At 36.6% G+C, this 20161-nt stretch overlaps 1 protein-coding gene across 4 annotated transcripts in view; it reads right to left on the bottom strand.

Annotated features, from left to right (window-relative positions):
* Positions 1–785: 785 nt before the first annotated feature.
* The window catches only part of septin12 (septin 12), a 124928-nt gene continuing 105552 nt past the window's right edge, over positions 786–20161 (bottom strand). For all 4 annotated transcript variants that reach the window (XM_009299472.4, XM_005163961.4, XM_005163960.5 and 1 more), the window contains 7 exons: positions 10205–10286; positions 8202–8339; positions 6686–6803; positions 5623–5718; positions 5135–5231; positions 4786–4837; positions 786–1966 (listed from right to left, as the gene is read on the bottom strand). In XM_009299472.4, the coding sequence (XP_009297747.1) occupies positions 1807–1966; positions 4786–4837; positions 5135–5231; positions 5623–5718; positions 6686–6803; positions 8202–8339; positions 10205–10286 (743 nt within the window). In that variant the 3' untranslated portion in view covers positions 786–1806. The remainder of the gene's footprint in view (positions 1967–4785; positions 4838–5134; positions 5232–5622; positions 5719–6685; positions 6804–8201; positions 8340–10204; positions 10287–20161) is intronic.

Here is a 20161-nt window from a genome sequence, read left to right as displayed (position 1 = left end):
TGTATAAATAATAGCCATTTTATAAAAATAAAAAAGAATATGGAACTCAAATTGATCAATATTTGTTGCTAAATAAACAGGAAAACATTAAAATGGCATTAAAATAAGAATTCAAATAGAAAGCAGATAATATTGTCATAAATTCAGCAATTTAGATTTTAAAGGAACATCCGAACAAAAAAAAAAAAAACGAAAAATCTAAATTTGTCATCTTTTACTCACTCTTGACTTGTTCCAAAAAAAGATAAAGAAGAATTTCAGAAACCTTAACCAGTAACCATTCACATCCATAGTAGAAAAACAAATACTAATACTATAGAAAACAAATACTATAAAGTCAGTGGTTACTGGTTTCCAATTTTAACATTCTTCAGTTTGTCTTATTTTGTGCTCAACAAGGAAAAACAAACAAAAACGGGATTGTGAGTAATTGATGACAGTATTTCTGTTTTAGAGTGAACTATCTATTTAAGCCAGTGCTTCTCAAACACATTCCTAAAGGACCACCACCTCTGCACATATTACATGTCTTCTTAACCAAACACACCTGATTCAGATCATCAGCTAATTAGCAAGGAATAAAAGACCTTCAATAGGTGTGACTGCCAAAGGAAACATCCAAAACATGCAGTGCTAGTGGTTGAGAAACACTAATTTAATCCAAATAAATGCAGCCTTGAAAATCATTTAAAAATCTTTAAAAATCAGACCCCAAAATTTAGAACGGTAGTGTATAATAATAAGATAATCACCTCTAAAACTAACAGCATGATGATGGCTCCAAATAAATGTTCAATGGTGGGATTTTTTAATCATAAATCAATTGTGTTTACATGAATAGTAATATTAGTAACAAGGAAATCATGTTGATGCCGCTAATACACGTCAAGTAAAAAAAAAAAATGTGACACTGATAGAAAATAAGAACACATTATGGTTATGTACAATAGCTTTGATAAGCAAATGGGCAAAAGATGAGCTCCTGACGTTCAGTAGAGAGAAGTAAACAGCACAATGTGTACCTTTAAACAGCAAGTTACTGACTGAAAAACATCCCTCCGTAAAACTTGACCCTTTACTGTACGGCGGACATCACTAGGAATCGACTTTCTCTTGTTCTTTTATCCATCTCTGCATTAGAAACAATCAACAGTATTACATTTCATACCAGACCTTTAAGGTCGAAGGTTACACTTGAGATATTTCCCATTATATCAACACAGCAGTTGTTTACGAAAAGCAGTAAGAGACTATTTAATATCTGTTAAGAAAATACCTTCAGCTTGGAAAGCAGCTATGGTAACAAAATCTTTGTCTAAATGTGTCTGTTTTTGACATTTTATAAAAGTATAGGGAAATATCATTATTTGCTGTAAAAAACATCTATGAAAATAAAGCAAAAATAGCATGTCACATTGTTGGTTCAGTGTAAAAGTACAGGTGCAGTAAAACGGATTATGGGATTTTCTCATCCGATGAGGTGTCAGGCATGCAGGCTCGCGTTTTCCAAACATGCCAATCCTCCGTGCCACTCATTAGGCAAAAAATGGTCGAAAAATATCAAGAAGAATTAAAAATAAAAAACTTTCTCTGAGCCAAACCCTGGTTTAAAAACCCACAATTCATCAATTATTTGTTCTCCCCACAATATAGATTCATTTCGAAAAATAGACTCATATATGATGTTTACATGCCTACGTGGAAATGTCTTCAGTCAAATGTGATGATGTTTTTTCCATCAGTGGCAATCTCGACGTAAAATGTTCATCTTTCCCGTTGTGACGGCAGGCACGCTCTCCATCTCGTTTAAAGGTGACTCTCCGCTTCGCTTTTCTCTAGGGTACCATTCTCCAGGGTCAAAGGCGAAAGCGCCAGTCCGTTGGCATTGCTCTCGTTAAGTCTTTTCACCCTGTACGTCTCATAGTGGATGTTGTGAGTGACGTCCTTCAAATCTTGCAGGTGGGACCTTGAAAGTAAAGCGCAGCAGAGCATAATATCAATTTTGATCCCACAATAACACGCCCTAAGGGAAATATGCGCGGTGTAAAAATAAAAGTCATTCTCTTATATGGAATTGAATTGTTTTCTGACTGCATCAGCTTTTTTATGATCCCTTTCATGTTTTCTGCTGTAATTTGATCTCCGCTTCAGATCAAAAAGTGTGAAAGGTGATTCAAAAGTGTGTAGCGTTCAAACGGTCATCCTTTGTTTCCTGTTTCAGCAGGGAATCACATCTCGCGCCATCTGTCATCGGGCCGCCATCCAAAAGGTACGGCGTGAGAGCTTTGTGACCTGCCCTCACCCCACACTGTAATTAACCTGTCTTTTACTGAGCTCACTGAAAAGAATGTATCTGTGCCCTTCGCCTCTGTCCTTTCCTTAACTTGACTTGTTCTGCCTCAATACTCACTTTAACCAATGCAACCAGTTTTCTGAACAACTGTCTCTGCAAGATGCATCAAAGGAAACAAAGTTTTCTTTTCTGTTTTAAGTGAGTGAAATATATGGTTGATTTGACTGGCATGGTAAAAGATTTTCCACAATTTATTTTAAACATTTGCACCAAGAACGAGAAAAAATTTGCAAATAATAAAATAATGATAAAAAAACGAACCTAATAATAATAATAATAATAATAATAAGAGCTGAGCAAAAATAATCAAAATTAATCATATTCAAAATAAAAAAATGTATTATTTTAACATAATATATAAATGTCTGTTTTTATTAAGTATACGATATTGCATGCATGTATTTGAAAACTTTTTAGCGAATTTTTTCATTTTCATTTTCATTTTATTTAGCTATAAAATATAAATATTGTATGATTCATATTATATAAAAAAGTAAATATCTATTCAAAAATAGTGTTATTTTTATATGTGTATGTACTAAATGTACATAAATAAACACTGTATAATACACAAATATATCTTACGACAATATACAGTTTAAGTCAGAATTATTAGCCCCTGTTTATTTTTTTCACATTTTCTGTTTAACGAAGAGAAGATTTTTTTATATAGCTTAAAAAATACAGCTTAAAGGGGCTAATAATTTTAACCTTAAATTAAAACTGCATATTGGGTGAAATTAATCAAGATAAATTTTTGACAAACACAAATAATAATAATAATAATAATAATAATAATAATAATAATAATTATTATTATTATTATTATTATTATTAAAGGAGACAAAATACAATAAAATAAAATGGTTTCAAATGGATTCAATCAATGGGCAAATTTAGAAGCTAGTGAAAATAATTTACAAGAGGTTGCCATTTATCCAAAAAAAACAAAAACAAAAAAAAAAACACAAAAACAAAAAAACACAACTGGCACACCGAGAGCATCTCATCTTTTCTACCATCAAAAAATACATAGTATCCACAAACCACTCTGAAATACCTGGTGGTTTGCTGGACTTCCAAAGAAATGAAATCTGTTGTGTAGCTATTAAACAAGTGAAGGATATTGTGTTTTCAATAGTGAATCGCAAGGACGAAAAATGGATAAAATTATGTAATATGCCCAGAAGTCAAGTTAAAGGCCCTAGTAAACTCAAGGTCTTTTCATTCTTCATTTGGGGGTAAAAATACATTTGAAACACTTTAACAGCGTGCTATAGTTAACATAATAATGTTATGCAGATCATAATTGAACTTGCAAACAAGTGTTGCTCTCATACTTATATTTCTTCTCTCTATAACTAAATAAACAAACAACTAAATTTACATTAGCAAGAAAACAGCAGTATAAAGCATCTGTGATGTGGATGCTTGCACAAGCTCTGTATTCAGCACTCTACATCAAACTCTTTATTTATACAGAATTGTTCACAGTATATTGCAATTTACTGTAAACACAAACTATACACATTTTTTGGCCTAATTTTGTCCAAAAATGATATTATATTTTGTAGATCATTCTTAAATGTCTTATGTTGCCTGGGTATATTTGTTGGAATAGCCAAAAATACACTGTACAAATCCAAATTTGCTAGAAATTATTACAGACATCATTAAAATAATAAGTAAAGATCATGTTCCATGGACACATTTAATACATTTCCTTATGTAAATAGACCAAAGTTACATTTATGATTATGACGTATTGCTAAGAACTTTAATTGGACAGCTTAAGGGTGACTTTCTCAGTATTTTGATTTAGATCCACTACGATCTTAATAAATAAAGGACATTTCTGAGGTTATAAGAAACTGATTCTAAATTATGATATGGAATTAAATACATTTTTATGAGGTAAATTCAATTCATTGTTTTGGTATTTTATTGTTAATAGGTAAGAAATAACAATATCTAATTATTAAGCAAACAAACAAACAAACAAACAAACACATAAATAAATAAATAAATAAATAAATAAATAAATAAATAAATAAATAAATAAATAAATAAATAAATAAATAAACTTCTACTACTAATTATTATAGTTATTTTTTGAGCCAGATATTAACATGTTGTGCTGTATTTGAACACATTTGTTACAGTTGTCCACATATAGTTGGCCATTAAAACTGATCCCAAGATGGTTTGGGATCAGACTGATGTAGCAGTTTGGAAAATATTTTACATAATGTATAATGCAGGTCTAAACGAAAGTTTCACGAGGAGAATGTTCTTCATGTTCAACTATCATTAACCAAAAATGTTTAGGAATAACTGCTCCTACTTTCCCAATGAAAATATCATACTATTATGACAATATATTATAAAACATTCTTTATTTTTTATATACACAACTAAAAAATCTGACTTACCTAATAAGAAGATCTCTCAAGTGTGCAAACTCGCAATGCGCAACATTTTCAACTGAAATAAAGCAAAAATGCACATTCATGAACTCGGCATTCGGTATTGATGTACTTTCTGTACACACCACTTGATGGCAGTGTTGAATAACCTAAAATCACAGACAGCCCTGTGAAGCCTGTCAGCCGTCATTACACAATTAGATTTGACAATCTCTACACTTACCCTGCTGAAAAGACCAGCATGGTTTTCCATGTAGGTCAACCAATATTACAAGGAAAATAGGAGAGACACCACCATCAAATACACAAATATAGTATGAATATCCAGCAATCCACACTGTCCTCAGATTCTCACCTTCAATGATCCCCCATTTCGTTTTTCTTCCTAAGACTTTGTTCCCATTCACCTGGTGTTCCTTATCTGTTCCCACCACAGCAAACGGAATGTTTTCCTAATAAATAAATAAATAAATAAATAAATAAATAAATAAATAAATAAATAAATAAATGTTTATAACCAAAGTCATCAATTCGTTTTTAAAATTTGTGACAAAATTATGAAGAGTTCACATTCAAAAACTTCAGATTTTATTTCTGTAAAATTAACATTTTTCTCAGCCTCCAATGTTTATGTTTAGCTATTTCACTTTAAAATTAATGACACAAACCTATACTTTAGCATAAAAGTGAAATGACTGAACTGCCACACAAGAGCCTGGGCAAACAACATTTCAGACGGCCCTTAGAGGTTTTGCATCGGAACTCTTCCCATAATTAGAACTACTCGTTTAAAACAATTGGTTGTTTACACAGCAATTTAGCCTCAGACTAGCATCACCATACCCTAATCTTATCGTTGAGTATCCGGTCTTCGGCATCCTCATCATATTCTTTCTGTGGATACACTCTGATCCCGTTAGCCTGGAGGTCCTGTCTTATCTGCAGAGAGAGGCTTCCTGTTAGATGGATTTGCACTGATTTTTACAACCTACTGCGCACACACACACACACAATCGCCCCGGGGGTGAAATATGACAGCATCTCCTCTCCCTCAAGCTTATCCCACTGTATTTTACTAGTCTCAATCGCAACCTCATGCATTCTTGCGCGAAGAGGCCACAGTAAAGTTCACCAGGAATTTCTCTTTTTTTTTTTTTTTTTTAGCTCACAGCCAGAATTTCAGGCCCGAGGTGCAGAGCATTAGACTTTAATGCCTTTGCTGCCATGTGTTCGTGTGGGGGAGGATTTTGGAGTGCGGCTGTTGTACATGGATATGATATCAGCGATTGATATCTTGAGCACAGTGTGACGTCCGCCTCCGCACGGCGCTCTGCTCGGGCTATTGAGCAGTGAGAGACAGCTCTGGATAATGGGCTGAAATGACAGAGTACATCATTAGGAGTGTTGTTTGGTGTATATTGATAGGAGACACAGTGCGTGCGGGGGCAGTTCTGGCCCTGCGGTCCGTGCCGTCGAAGCTGTCCAAAAGCGCTCCGTAGGGAGAACTGATGGCAAGTGGCCCAGGCCCAAGTAGTAGCTATACATCAGTCAGAGGAGAGAACGTATCCCGACGGAGACGCTGCAGACACTGCTCATAACCTCGATGTGGCCTATTCATTTTTCCAACCGGCCGCACGCCAAGACACCTTTGGCGATCTGAAAGCAGCTCTGCTCCATTCAACCCTGCTTTTTTCGATCCATCTCACTTCATATCCACACAGCTGAACCGTGAATTTTGGAAAATTCCAGCATTTACAGCAGCAGGTCATCCATATTCATGACCTCAATTATGCTGAATATTTTGCGCGTAGGCGGGAAAATATAGAGGGGTGATTCTGGTTGTGCCTCTGCATATCATAAATGTGTGTGCAGTTGTGTGCGCAGGTGTGGATGACGGACAGCTCACCCTCTGCTTGAACTCTAGCCGCTCCTCCAGAGTGAGCGTGTCTGCTTTGGCGATCACGGGGACGATGCTCACGATCTTTCCCAGTCTCCTCATGAACTCCACATCTATAGGGCGTAGCCTGTAGGAGAGGAGGATGGATCATTACACCACTTACACATTTGACCCCCATTAACACACAGTGTTAACACAGATTTGATGGTTACACTACTGTTTTACAGTATGTGCACTTAAAGTGTACCTACAGGGTTGTAAGCTAAGACAGCACTGGTGTATATAGGGATGTTACAAGAGTTAAGGTCAAGGGTGGGTTTAGAGCATACTGTACCTAATATCCAGTTTTTGTAATGATTATGGTAAGTATGTAGTATGTACATGCGAAACAAGACTTTCAAGAGTTCACACTTAGCCGATGATTGATTATAAGCAAGTTTAGCATGCTGTCCCGGGAGAGAGCTCTGAGCTCAAAAGGTTCTTGAGCCCTGGGCTCTCTCCCGTTTGCAGGGCGAGAGGGCAGCCTTGAGCTCAGGTAGATCTCGACAACTCCCCCCTTGATAAGAGCTAATAACTAAGAAAGAGATATGCTGCTGGATGAGAGATTGACAGTAGTGCTAAATTAAGATTGATCAATTCACTTGTTGTGCATGTTTTTGGAATGTGGGAGGAAACCGGAGGCCCCGGGGAAAACCCACGCGAGTACGGGAAAACATTCAAACTACGCATAGCCGGCCTGTTAAATGACTAGAACTGGTGATGTTCTTGCTGTGAGACAACAGTGCTAACCACTGGGCCACCGTGCCGCCTAATGGAGGGAAAGGGGAAGAGGTAGGGGTGGAAGGGGGATTCTTCAAATCGAAGATGACTGTAGTGAAAAACCCTGGCGCTTTATAGTGGGTTAGGAATGGCCTGATTGGTGGATCATACATGCTAATGAAGAACCAGCCGTGTTCAATCATAATCACGTGATCCTCTCGAAATTAGTTTATAAATAAACTTCATGAAAATAAAGTGCTACTGTTTTGATTGATCTTCTGATTGCAGGTCAAATGGGGTATAATATAATTTGCTTTTGATAAAAGTAAGTGCTCAATTGGCACCAGAATTATTTAAAGATAAAAATGTTATTATTTACATTATTTTGTTGCAATGTAGTAAATTTAACCACAAATTAAATAACATAAGCTGGTTAAGCCTAAAAGGTAATGAATGAAAAAAACTACTTATTTCAAATGAGCTGAAACATCATAACTCTTGAAATTTCATTGGGACAACTTAATTTGTTTATGTTCAATCCACATAAATTTGTTAAAAGTGTTAAGTTACCTTAATCGACTTGTGTTGGGACAACATGAATGAATTATGTGGAACCCTGCATTTGTTTTTACAGTGTACAGAGTGCTAGGACTATATTCATAATTCATAATGTCATGCCATATAAATGTGCCAAAAGCATAACATCATTTTAACACGTCTGGCTAGGTGTGAGCCCAATCAATGTGCTCAGGAAGTCGACACACACCAGTGTCCAGTGGCTGGGAGGAAGTAGACGCAGCAGTGAACGCGGCTGTCAGGGATTCTTCTCTTCCTGTTGACATTCAGTTCCTCCTTCAGGTACTTTTCATACTGTTCATTGACATACTTAACAATGGGCTCCCAGCTGTGGAAAAAAAAGACAACGAAAAGCATTAATACATGCTTACAAGCAAACATAGTAGTCAGGCAAAGCCAAAATAATATTCCGAAGGCTTGGTTTTAGAGTCAAAACAAGATTGCACTGTAAAAAAAATTCAGGTTGCCTAAAATTTTTAAGCTAAATCAAATCAATCTTATGAGTCCAATGAACTTATATTATGTTAAACTGACTTTAAAATAATATGTGAAAACAAAAATCATTTAATCTCACATAGATTTAAAACTCCCTTATAACACATTTAGCGAAACAATCTCAATTAATTTAATACTTAAACTCATTTAATTTAGGCAAACATAACTTATTTATACAATTTGAAATCATCTGCTAACATCCCAATGATGGTCAAGTTGAGCTTTATTGTCATCCTGCTACGTGTGTGGACATACAGAATAACGAAATGTCGTATCTTGCAGGACAACAGTGCTACATAAATTAATCATAAATACAAACACAACACTGGACATAAGAGCTATTTAAAAAAAAACTACAAATAACTAACATATACTATAAAATACTTAACTATACACATAAGACTATACAAGTACTTTTACATGAGACTGAACAATGTTGTGCAGGATATTGTGCAAGAGAGGTATTAAAGGTGAATACTGTGCAAAAGAGGCATTTAAGGTTTAATATTGTGCAGGAGTTATTTAAGGTTGAAGCAAGCAGTCCAACATGATTGTTACATTTATAGTAAACATTTTGTTATTTATTGAGTCCTTGTAAGATGGAGTTTAGATAAAGTGTCAGGTGCATAAGAGGGAAGAGTGTTTCTGCAGGTGCTTTGGTTATGTGTAGAGATGGCGTTAACAGTGCACCTTCTTTAAAACTTTTCATTGGAGTGATTTATACAAATTTATACAAAAGTAGCCTCTAATTCACCAAAATGTAAAATAGGTTTGTTTCCCTGTAAAATCAGGTTGGATATAGTGGGCCAAACGTCATGTAGAAAGATGTAAAATGCTTTATTCAATATCAGAATACAAAGTTAACATAAATTAACTTTTGCAGAATGCAAAGTGAACATAAATTCCTTTTGTGTCTTTTTGTTTGGCTTGTGTAAAACCTGATGACCATGTTCTCCAACATGATTTCAGAATGACTCGAAAGAGCATCTCGAGCAAAAACATCTGACCTTTTGTTAAAAGGTTACAAATGTCAGACAAAAACATACTTTTAAAATATATTTTGATTAGTGACCTACAAGTGGTAAAGGTTTAAACATTGTAATGTCTCCCTAATCCTAAACATTGCTATTTTTCATTTATTCATTCATTAATTTTTCTTCGGATTAGTCTCTATTGCAGAGGTCGCCACAGCGGAATAAATCACCAACTATTCTGGCATATGTTTTATACGCAGTGGATGCCCTTCCAGCCACAACTCAGTATTGGGAAACACCCATAAGGCTGACATTCATACACCCAATGGAGCGTGTGACGCCACTGTGAGGGGTAGTGTTAGGGGTGGGGTTAGGTGAGCCCATTAAAAAGCATTGGATGCAGCTCAGATTGCACTGCACCAGGTCTGCATCCAGACCCCTCTCTTTAATTAACCTATACTGCATGTTTTTGGAGTGTGGGGGAAACTAGCACCTGGAGGAAACCCACACAAACTTAGGGAGAACATGCAAACTCCGAATAGAAATGCCAACTGGCCTAGCTGGGACTCGAACCAGTGACCTTCTTGCTGTGAGGCGACAGTACTAATCACAGAGCCACCGTGCTGCCCTTAATTGCTATTTTGACATATTTAAAAAGTGGTCTCTTGGCTGTATCTGCAGATAATATCAATACTACTGATATGTCTTTAAATATTGCTCTCACCAGTTCTCATTGTTGATTTGGTCTCCAAATCCAGGGGTGTCAATCACAGTAAGCTTCATCTTCACCCCTTTCTCCTCGATGACTAGAAAAAAGAACAAGACAAACATGTTACAAAATAAAAGAGCTCTCAGAAAATGAATTTTGCTGCATGTTGTATTTGTTTATGAGTTGAAACAAACAATTCTTAAATTTTTGAAATGGGATAACTTTTATTTTTTAATGTTCATTCCACTTTAATTTGTAAAAAAAAATTATAATAATTTAATACTAAATCAACTTGTGTTGGGAAAACATGAAGGAATTATGTAGAACCCAGCAATTTGACAGTGAGAGGCAGGAAATGAAGAAGTACTTTTCCCAGCAACATCAAACTTTAGGCACTAATCAGTTGAAAATCACAAACCGAAGACCTTGAGCTATTCATTTAATCTCCATATCTGATACAATGCTGCAGGAATGCTTTGTACCACAGGAAGTCAGCCTGCAAGAAGAGTCTAATAAGCTGTCTCTGCGAGCTGGGACCCCCACTGTATCCTTGGCATTGGTTGATTGACGTTTGCTGTTAACTCATCACGCTAATCCTTTTGGATGAGGCAATCAAGGAAAATATGACGAGATTGTAACGAGGAAAAATTAAACTGTCAGTCAACTCTGGTTTATGAGTTCTAAAGTGTTATAACCATATCTGACGATGATCAGTTTTTCATACACAGTGGGCCATTAGCAAAAGAGAGCGCCAGTTTTTTGGGAATTGGAAGGGCAGTGATTGAAAACCCCCTCATGATCAGCTACTGGAAACGCATATGCTGCTTTTGGCGTGACTCAGCAACAAAGCAGGGTTTTAGGCATATTCACCCACATGGAGGGAGAGGAGCTGAATGGTGGCATTGAGCGGCATTGAGCGGCCCGCCACTTCATTTTCTGCTCTGTGTAGTCTGTGTAGTCTTGGAGAAAAAGGGGGAGATTGTGTAACACTCATCTCCCCTGGCGGTCAGTCTACAGGCCAGCTTTTTTTTCAGGGGCTGTGAGGGCCACTGGGCTGCTCTGTAGTGTGTGGAGGTGTCAGGCACCCTGAGACTTTGGTACGCTTTGTTTTCCACAGGCCTGCACTTTGGAAAGACAAAACTGCTGGGGAAGCGGGGAACAGCAAGACATCTGCAAGACGAAATGTCTCAAATCCTAGACTGCAAAGGAAATTTAGTAGTGTGGCAGTAACACACAGAGTTGGTTTGTCATTTTGATAGAAAATACCAGGAGGGTCTATACTTAGTTTTCTTTTCAGGCATTTGCAAAGGTTATATTTACACAGACAGATGTACGAATTATCTCTAACGAGAGAAAAAAAACTGTTGCTAGAAAACTAAAAAATAGTGTTAAAGGGTACCTATTTTGCCTGTTTTACAAGATGCATAAGCTTTTGGTGTCTGCAGAATGCGTCTGTAAAGTTTCAGCTTAAAATACCCATCAAATTATTGATTATAGCCTCCAGAATTTGCCCATTTTGGTGTCTGAGCTGTAGCCTGTGGCTTTAAATGCAAATAAGCTGCTTCTCCCCGCCTACCCTTCCCACATGTGTCTGCTTCTCATAATGCATTATGTCAGATAAACAGCAGTCAGTGACAGAGACAGACTGGGATGAAGCTGAAATACAGCTCATTAGTCAAAAATAAGTTTATGTCATGTATTTGTGGTGGAGTTTATTCAAGCCTTTCTGAAATGATGAATCTCACACAAATGCCGTTTGTAGTACACACACATACACACATATGTAGGTGTTTACTAACAGCATGCAGCCGTGGTGATTATAGCGGTTAAGAATTACACGGTGACTTTACTGTCTTTATTACAAACAAGCTCTGTTTTAAAAATGTTTTAAACTTATAACCCCCCCCCCCCCCCTAATCCCCCCCCCCCCCCCCCCCCCCAAAACAAAAATTACAGGGAGTTGTAACAAATATTTTAATACCAGTTTCTTTTCAAAAAAATGTACTGTGGACATGTGTATACAAGGTATTATAGAAATCAATCAATTATAGAAACCAATGGTAATGTCAATCAATTCGGTGGGTCCTATGTCACGTTACGATGGGCCTCAAAATCATTGGGATTTGGATCCTATTTTTTAAGGTCAGGAAATTTTTAAAAGGACACTTGTTGGGTTTATATTACTCCAATATAACAGTGGGCACACTATACCTACATACAGTTCTGTCCAAACAGCTTACAAAAATTGATTTTCATCATAGGTGCCTACTAAAGGGATAGCTCACTCAAAATTGAAAATTCTGTCACCATTTACTAAACCTTCATTTGTTGCAGTACCAGTTCTTTTTTCTGTTAAACATTAAGGAAGATATTAAGAAAAAATCTGTGAACATGTAAAATATGTTTCTGTGTGTTTAACAGGATAAAGAACTGGAAAGAAAGAAACTCATATGGGCCATTTCAATGCGGTCATGTCATTGGCCCAAGAACATTTCCTGCTTGTTATCAAACTATTTCATAACTATATCAAGAGGCAACTCAAGCATAACCTAAAGTTAAAACAGCTATCATAAAATTATTTATCAATATGTGGCTCTTTTTGGACTCTCGGAGGCTATGAAAATTAAAAATGTAAAACAGGAAATATGTTGGAACCGTTGATTATTTTAACATCCCTCAAAATGGTCAATAGATTTGGAAGCACTTGAGGGTGAGTAAATAGTAAGTTTTCAATTTTTGTCACTTGCATGAAATCATAATTTACTATGTTTACTTTGTTACAGTATATAAGGTGAAAAATTAATCCATTCAACTAAATATACCTAAATAAAAATTGTTTGTTTTGGCAATCTTAAACAAATCTAACCATTCGCTACCACTCGATGTCAAACATAATTAGCGACACAAGTGAAAGACAAGAGGAGGAAGGGAAAAACACAATATTCTGTTCGAGTTGGAAATAGCTCACCTTTCTGAAATAAACAGCTACAGTAGCATCCGCTTAACACAAACTTTAATTAGAATATAGGCAGAAGTTTAACACTTTCTCTTGTATGAAAAAGAATATAGCACTGAATGTACAGATTGCATAAAAGTTATTTTTTCCAGGTCATGGGACTTAATGGAGTTATCAATTATGTATCAGCATAACTTCAATAAGATAACTGCTACTTAAAAATGCCAAAATGTTCAAAGGTAAAACTATTTAACCCCAAAATTTAAATATTAAGTGATAACTATATTTTAAATATCATCTAATATGCTGTAGAATGCTGTACTTTTGAATTTTCTATTGCTAATATAAAAACAAAACAAAAAATCCTGAAACAATATAGCCTGGTTTCCACTCCAAGATTTGAATGTGAAAAGACCCCATTAAGTATGAATTTTAAGCATATTGAGTTACTGGGACACATGGCATGTCATTGTAAACCATCTTAATAGAGTACAACTAGGTCATACACATGTCATTAAACAAATTATACTATATACCAGTCAAAAGTTTGGCATCAGTTTTTTTTCATGCATTTTTTTTAAGAAAATCATTCTGTTCATCAAGACGCCATTTATTAAATGTGGAAAAAAAAATATTGTTAATTTTTTTTTTTTTTTAATTGAAAATAGCTGCTTTCTTATTGTAACATTTAAAAATCGTACTGACCCCAAACTTTTGACCGGTTGTGTATATAAGGTCCTTTTAAACCACCAAACCACTACACACACACACACAGACACATTGTTAAGCTGAGATGACTTATGAAAGATCATATGAATATTAAGTTTTCCCATTACTAAAAAAAAAAACTATTAATATTTAAAAAATATTACCATTTTTACTGATCAAATGCCTTGATGAGCAGAAAATTTTTATTTTTAGGTTTAAAAATCTTATTGACTTCAATATATAGATTATCTATCTGTAATTCAAAAGTGTGATGTCGGTGAAAAGATTTTATTGTAAAGAGTTTAACGTAAAGAATATTAATTGTCTGGATAGTAAAACTTTCTCGCAAGAGGGCTAATGCAATTGAATAAGTAAATATTTATCTCATGTGTCAAGCTCTGCAGACTCGCCTTTCTGAAGGCTAGCATGAAAAAGGCGACGAGGAACAGGACACTCTCATTCACTGTTATGTTTACGTTGTGCTACGCTGAGAAGTCAGTGAGGGGTGTCTCCTGAACCGCCGGGATATCTCAGGAAGTCACAAGCTGAACCGACTTATCGTCAATCTTCTTTTGTTAAGAAACAGCACACCCAGCTTCTCCCGTTCTATCATTCTCATCCACCCTTTCTCTCATTCTACATGTCAAACATTTATAAACTATTGGGCCTCACGTTTCGAGAGGTCTATGAAAAATGAGGTTTGGCTTTGGTAGGATAGAGATACAACAGATGCTACTGCAACTTATAGAAAGCTCCTTCTACTTGTAGTAACACTGCTATGCTAAAAACTTACACAAAAAGAAAAGATACAGACTTATGACTATGTAAAGACTGTGAATAGTTTTAAAGGTTGCACAGAATTATAGTGTTCAATCTAAAATGGATATTTACAGTCTACCCTTTGGCTATACCTGAAGTGAAAGTTGTGAACAAGCTTAGCTACTGTGAGACATTGGTAATGGCTAACATTTGCATATCTAAAGCTATCAAGGGGAAGTCAGAAACGGAAGAGAGATCAGCAAGCAGATGTAGGCCTGAAACTTTACCTGAAAACAAAATCGAATGACTCATTTCAAAACCAGTGGGCAGCAAGCTAAAAACGACAGATAATCATAGCGACTAGGAAACCTTCCTGTGGCTCTAGCGACAATTAACTTTATAGCTTCTGCACTGAGTCTCCGTAGGGTTTTGTAATTGGATATTTCTTCACCCATATTCAGACTGGGGGGAAAGTTCAGCAGTCTTCATACATTTCTGCTGTCAAGTAGGAACCATGGCAATTAACATAGCAGGCTACGCTAATGACCTAGTCCAGCAAAGGCCTTTGCACAGCAATTGACTGACACTTAAAACTACAAGAGGAGGCATATTCTCCCGCATCTCGCAACATCCTATGACAGAATCATTAGATTAAGTTCCTTCTATAACTGAAATGCTAACTTGTGGGTCATTCAAGGACAGATCCGTGGTTATGCTACATAGCATGGGGTAACTCCACAAACTTTTGACCCAGATAAAAATGTCATGGGTAATTAGATAACGGTGCAACGGCATATACATTTTATTAGTCAATCTAATATTTGCAGTTTTACAAGCCTTTGTAACTGTTTAAAGGGAGCAAATATTCTTGACTTGTCCTACCGGGCTGTTTCTGAACACAAGCGACAGAGGACCACTATCAAATTTTGTGTTTGTTAGACCCTTGTCAGCCAGTCTACAGTGAGAAATGAAGATGGATAGCTAGCACGACTATACTAACTACTGAGGGCAAGCAAACACACACAAGCACACACACACACTCAAACAATACTTTCATTTAAAGGACTGGTGAAGTTGGCTACGCCATCTGCCTTTCACGCCTCTTTCCAACGAAGCATGGTGGCGCCGCCAGAAGCAAAATGGAGATTCATTGCTTTTTCATTGCCGTATGCGGGATGCTTGAATGTACGTGCGGCTCTATGAGTGATCTACAGCTCAGCTGCACAATGCAAAAACAAGCAACAGAACCCTTGTATAGTCACAAACATCATCTTGAAGGTTTATCACCAGCAGTGTATAAATGAATAAATAATTCTCCATAATCATAATCCAGGCCTGGTTTTCACCTGGCATTAGCATACATTTCCATTAATCACATTACAAGTGGTCTCTTGTGACCACTTATGTTTGGATTCAGATTTCCACCTCTGGAGATGGTCAAAAGTGGACAAACATTTCACAACCGGTTTACACATATGTAGTGTTGACCACTTGAAATCAGATTGATGATGAAATGCAGCTTATACCAGGTGTAAATAGGACCTAAAATTAAGAATACATCTGGCATCTCCTAATGTCCTGGGTATGCTTTGTTTGTTACTGCGTACAGAGAGTGCTTTGTACATTTGGTTATCAGCCATGTACAAACCTGTACTGTGAGTGTGGAGCCTGATTACTCAAACTTTGCATATTTGGTGTGTTCAGCTAGCTTTGCATTTTTGTACTAATCCGTTGATCCACCTGATTGTCTCAGACATTGAAGTTACAAATTGAAGAAAGGTAATTGATAGACGGATCAACAACTACTACACAAAATACCACAGATCTGTACCCAACTGCTGATTATATTTTGAGGTGTTTTCTGTGGAAGAATATAAAATTATAAGGCTAAATTAGAAGGTAACTAAGTAATGTGTTTTTTTATATAGCGAATTTATCGTGAATGGCTATACACCCAAAGCACTAAACAATCATGATGGGGTCTGTCCACACCACCACCAGTGTGCAGCCACCGGACAATGGCACCATTGCGCTTACCACACACAAACTATAGGTGGAGTGAGGAGACAGTTCTCTCCAATTCAGTGGATGGGGATGATTTGGAGGCCATGATGGGTAAGAGCAGATTGAGGGGAATTTGGCCAGGACTCCCTACTCTTATACGAGAAGGGATTTTAAATGACCACAGAAGTCAGGACCTCGGTTTAACATCTCATCTCAAAGGAGGTGACAGTATACTGTCCCCTTCACTAAACTGGGGCATTAGGACTCACACAGATCGCAGATTAAGCGCCCTCTGTTGGCCTCACTAACACTACTTCTATTAGCAACCTAGTTTTCCCATGTAGTCTCCCACCAGGCTCTACTGACCAGGCTCAGCTTTGCTTAGCTTCAGTGAGTAACCAGTCTATATATATACCAGTGTGTGTGTGTGTGTGTGTGTGTGTGTGTATTGTTTTTTTTTTACAATTATTATTATTTATAAAATATATTATTTTTACATACATTATTAAAAGTTTTGTTCAATTTTAAAATGCAAAACAATTTGCCAATTTAGCCTTTTTTTCTGACAAATTCTCACTGTTAACTAGTGACTTTATACCTGCCTATTATTAAGATATTGGCTGTTTATTTGTATTTATAAAGGAGAAATATTATTCTTGATTGTATTCTACATCCCTAACCCTAACCCTAACCCTACCCAATCCTTAAACCTACTAACTACCTTATTAAGTATTAGTGTGCAGAAAATTATGTGTTTATTGAGGCAAAATATATATATTTATTAGCTTGTTAATAGCAATAACTGTAACTTAAAATAAAGTGTGACCATTAATTTATTTATACTTAATTGTTTTCTGATGTTTTGATTATGGTGGAAACCAAATATAGCACGTTTAAGTATGGCATATCCGAGTGAAGGAAATCTGTTATAACAGTCCACAGTCGGAAATCAAAGCAAAGAAGCAAAGGTTATCCCTCAGAAGCATTCCAATCAAGCTTTGCTTCGTTGCCAAAACAAGCATAAATGCAACTTAATTCTACACATCTCCACAAAAACACACCTGCCTGTTTGGAGGCAAGAAGCCAAGCTTCCATTGATTGGCACTCTGGAGGAAGTATGCGAGACAGAGACGGTGCATTGCTCAATCAACCAATTCATTCTCTCAGCTGAGCTTGCTTCACTAAAGTCAGACGCCATGTATAAGTGGTGGCCTCCATTAGAGCAGGAGTCATCTCCTGACCCGTGCGATAAAATACGGCCCTACGTGCACTCTTCCTCTATCATTCTCCCTGAAAGAGAGCTCATAATGACAGCTGTGGCCTGATCTCAACAGCCGAAGTCGTGTGATTGATCTCTCCTAATCCGTCCCCCTCGGAGGCTTTTAATTTCTCTTTCCTTTCAGAGCCCATGCTCCGATCACTCTGGCACTTCTCCAAGTCAAACACAACAAAACACTGAGCTCTGCCTCCAGCCTGTCCTGTCCAAATGTCACTCTTCCTTCATCCTTTCAGAAATCACTCAGGCCAACGCACCATGTTACACGTCATCTTGATATTGATGTAAAACCATGAGCTAACCAGGCTTGACGCTGTACATTTCTGGCAGCATGCAGGTGGCTCGTCTACACTGAAAGTGAAAAATCTGGCCAGCGTACAATAACTGCTGGGTTTATATTGAAATCAGAAGCATCAGAGAATGTGATTTTTAGTTTTTCACCTTTAAAACAAAGTTATAGTTTCTGATTAAACGTTTAAATACTTCAGACACATTTCTTGTAAGATTTATCCACATGAACACATACACTGTGAAAGCAATTTAGTTATGAGTAACAGTAACATAGTAATATTATCAGTATTTTATCATTTAAAATAAATGTAAAAAATGACCACTGGGTTTCTTTTCATATTTTAAATGATCAGTTTTTAGAGCACAGTTAGTTTGAACACAAACGATATTCTTATTACAACTTCTCATCTACAAAAACAACTTCCCAGAAGCACTTTAATGCACCTCCAATTGAATACATGAGATAGCATATAGTGGAAAGACATGTCTACAGACCAAATGTCCTGCTTCAGTGTTTAGGACGAAGCATAATTTGGTGTTGAGCATTACGCATTAACAAAAGTCATGTAATCAGATTACTTTATAATTTTCAAGAAAATATTTGAGTTACATTTTCAAAAAATTATCATCGGTAACTTTGTTTTCCCCTTATTGACTAAAGGCTGATTTATACAACTTCTGCATCAAACGTAGGTGTATGGTCCGAAGCAGCCTTCGTGTGGTCGCATAGGCCTCGCTGTGGCTGTGGCACCTCTCAAAAAATATAACTACACGTCACATTGACACATAGCGCAAGCTTTGTGATTGGTTGGCTTGGAAGCGCTGACGAGTGTGGGCGGGGATGAGAGCTGCAAGCCTGATGGAGCAAGTGTTTATAAGTGTTGAGTCTCATGAAGGAACTCCTGCGGGAAACTTTTGTCTCGTGTTTACCTTTTGATTAAAGTTGTTGCACATCCACCTGCTCCTGCCTCTGAATGAGCGAGTTTTAGCTACTTGTACACAACATAAATACCTACTGCCAGCTAGCATTTCAGTAGTGCTATTAATCAACACAAACAGCACGCAGAAGTATAAATATATGACTACACGCAAGGCATGCGTTGTGGGTCATGGCGATCACTCGACGCAGAAGTATGAAGGCTGGCTATTATTATCTATTATTAAGGCTTTGTATTAGCCCTTCTTATTACCCCTACTCCTTGTTTTGCACGTTCACGAGAAGGGATAGAGGTGTCCCAATTCTCTTTAGCTTGAAGGTGTAGGGCTAAGGGGAAGGGCTAGATGGCCCTTGAAACTGAGATTTTTTCTCGAAACCAAGGGGTACAAGAATTTCCCAAAAGACACCATCTACAACGGCAGCATGGCTGCACACGGAAGTCAAGAGATGCACAAATTAGTATTTTTTTGTCATTATTACAAATTTTTATGACAAACACGCATTTGTATTAATACATACATAATGGCGTTTATGTTTTACTGTCATGCTTTTTAAATAAAAGGTTAATTAAAAAACTATAAATTTCACTATTTGTAATCCATACACAGTGATGAGTGTAGTTATAATAATAACTCCTGTATACACTGAAAAAAAAAATATTCAAAGATGATTCCTTGGTGAAGTGGTTGTAAACAATTTATTTGGGCTGAATTTAAACAAACAAATTAAGTTGAACATTATTAAATTTAAATTGTTTGTTCAAATTCAACACAAACAAATTGTTTGCAACAGTTCTGCATGCAGCACTTTTTTTCCACAACATACTTTCTCATCTGTCATCCGATGACAGCCGAATACCCGGTCAGAAAAGTCTAGTGTCTGGGAATTACCTTTTTACAGTGTCTGCTATAATGTTAATGATGATGTTTTTGTGTGTTTACATAGACGAATATGGCCACTGTGTAAAATGCACAGTACAGTTACGATCTTATTGCCACATTATATCATTATGATATGATAACACAATATCATTGCTTTCAG

This window comes from Danio rerio, chromosome 3 (assembly GCF_049306965.1).
Source record: "Danio rerio strain Tuebingen ecotype United States chromosome 3, GRCz12tu, whole genome shotgun sequence".
NCBI classification, from domain to species: Eukaryota; Metazoa; Chordata; class Actinopteri; order Cypriniformes; family Danionidae; genus Danio; species Danio rerio.
The sequence above is the reverse complement of the archived record's forward strand: the minus strand, read 5'-3'. Positions and strand labels throughout refer to the sequence as shown.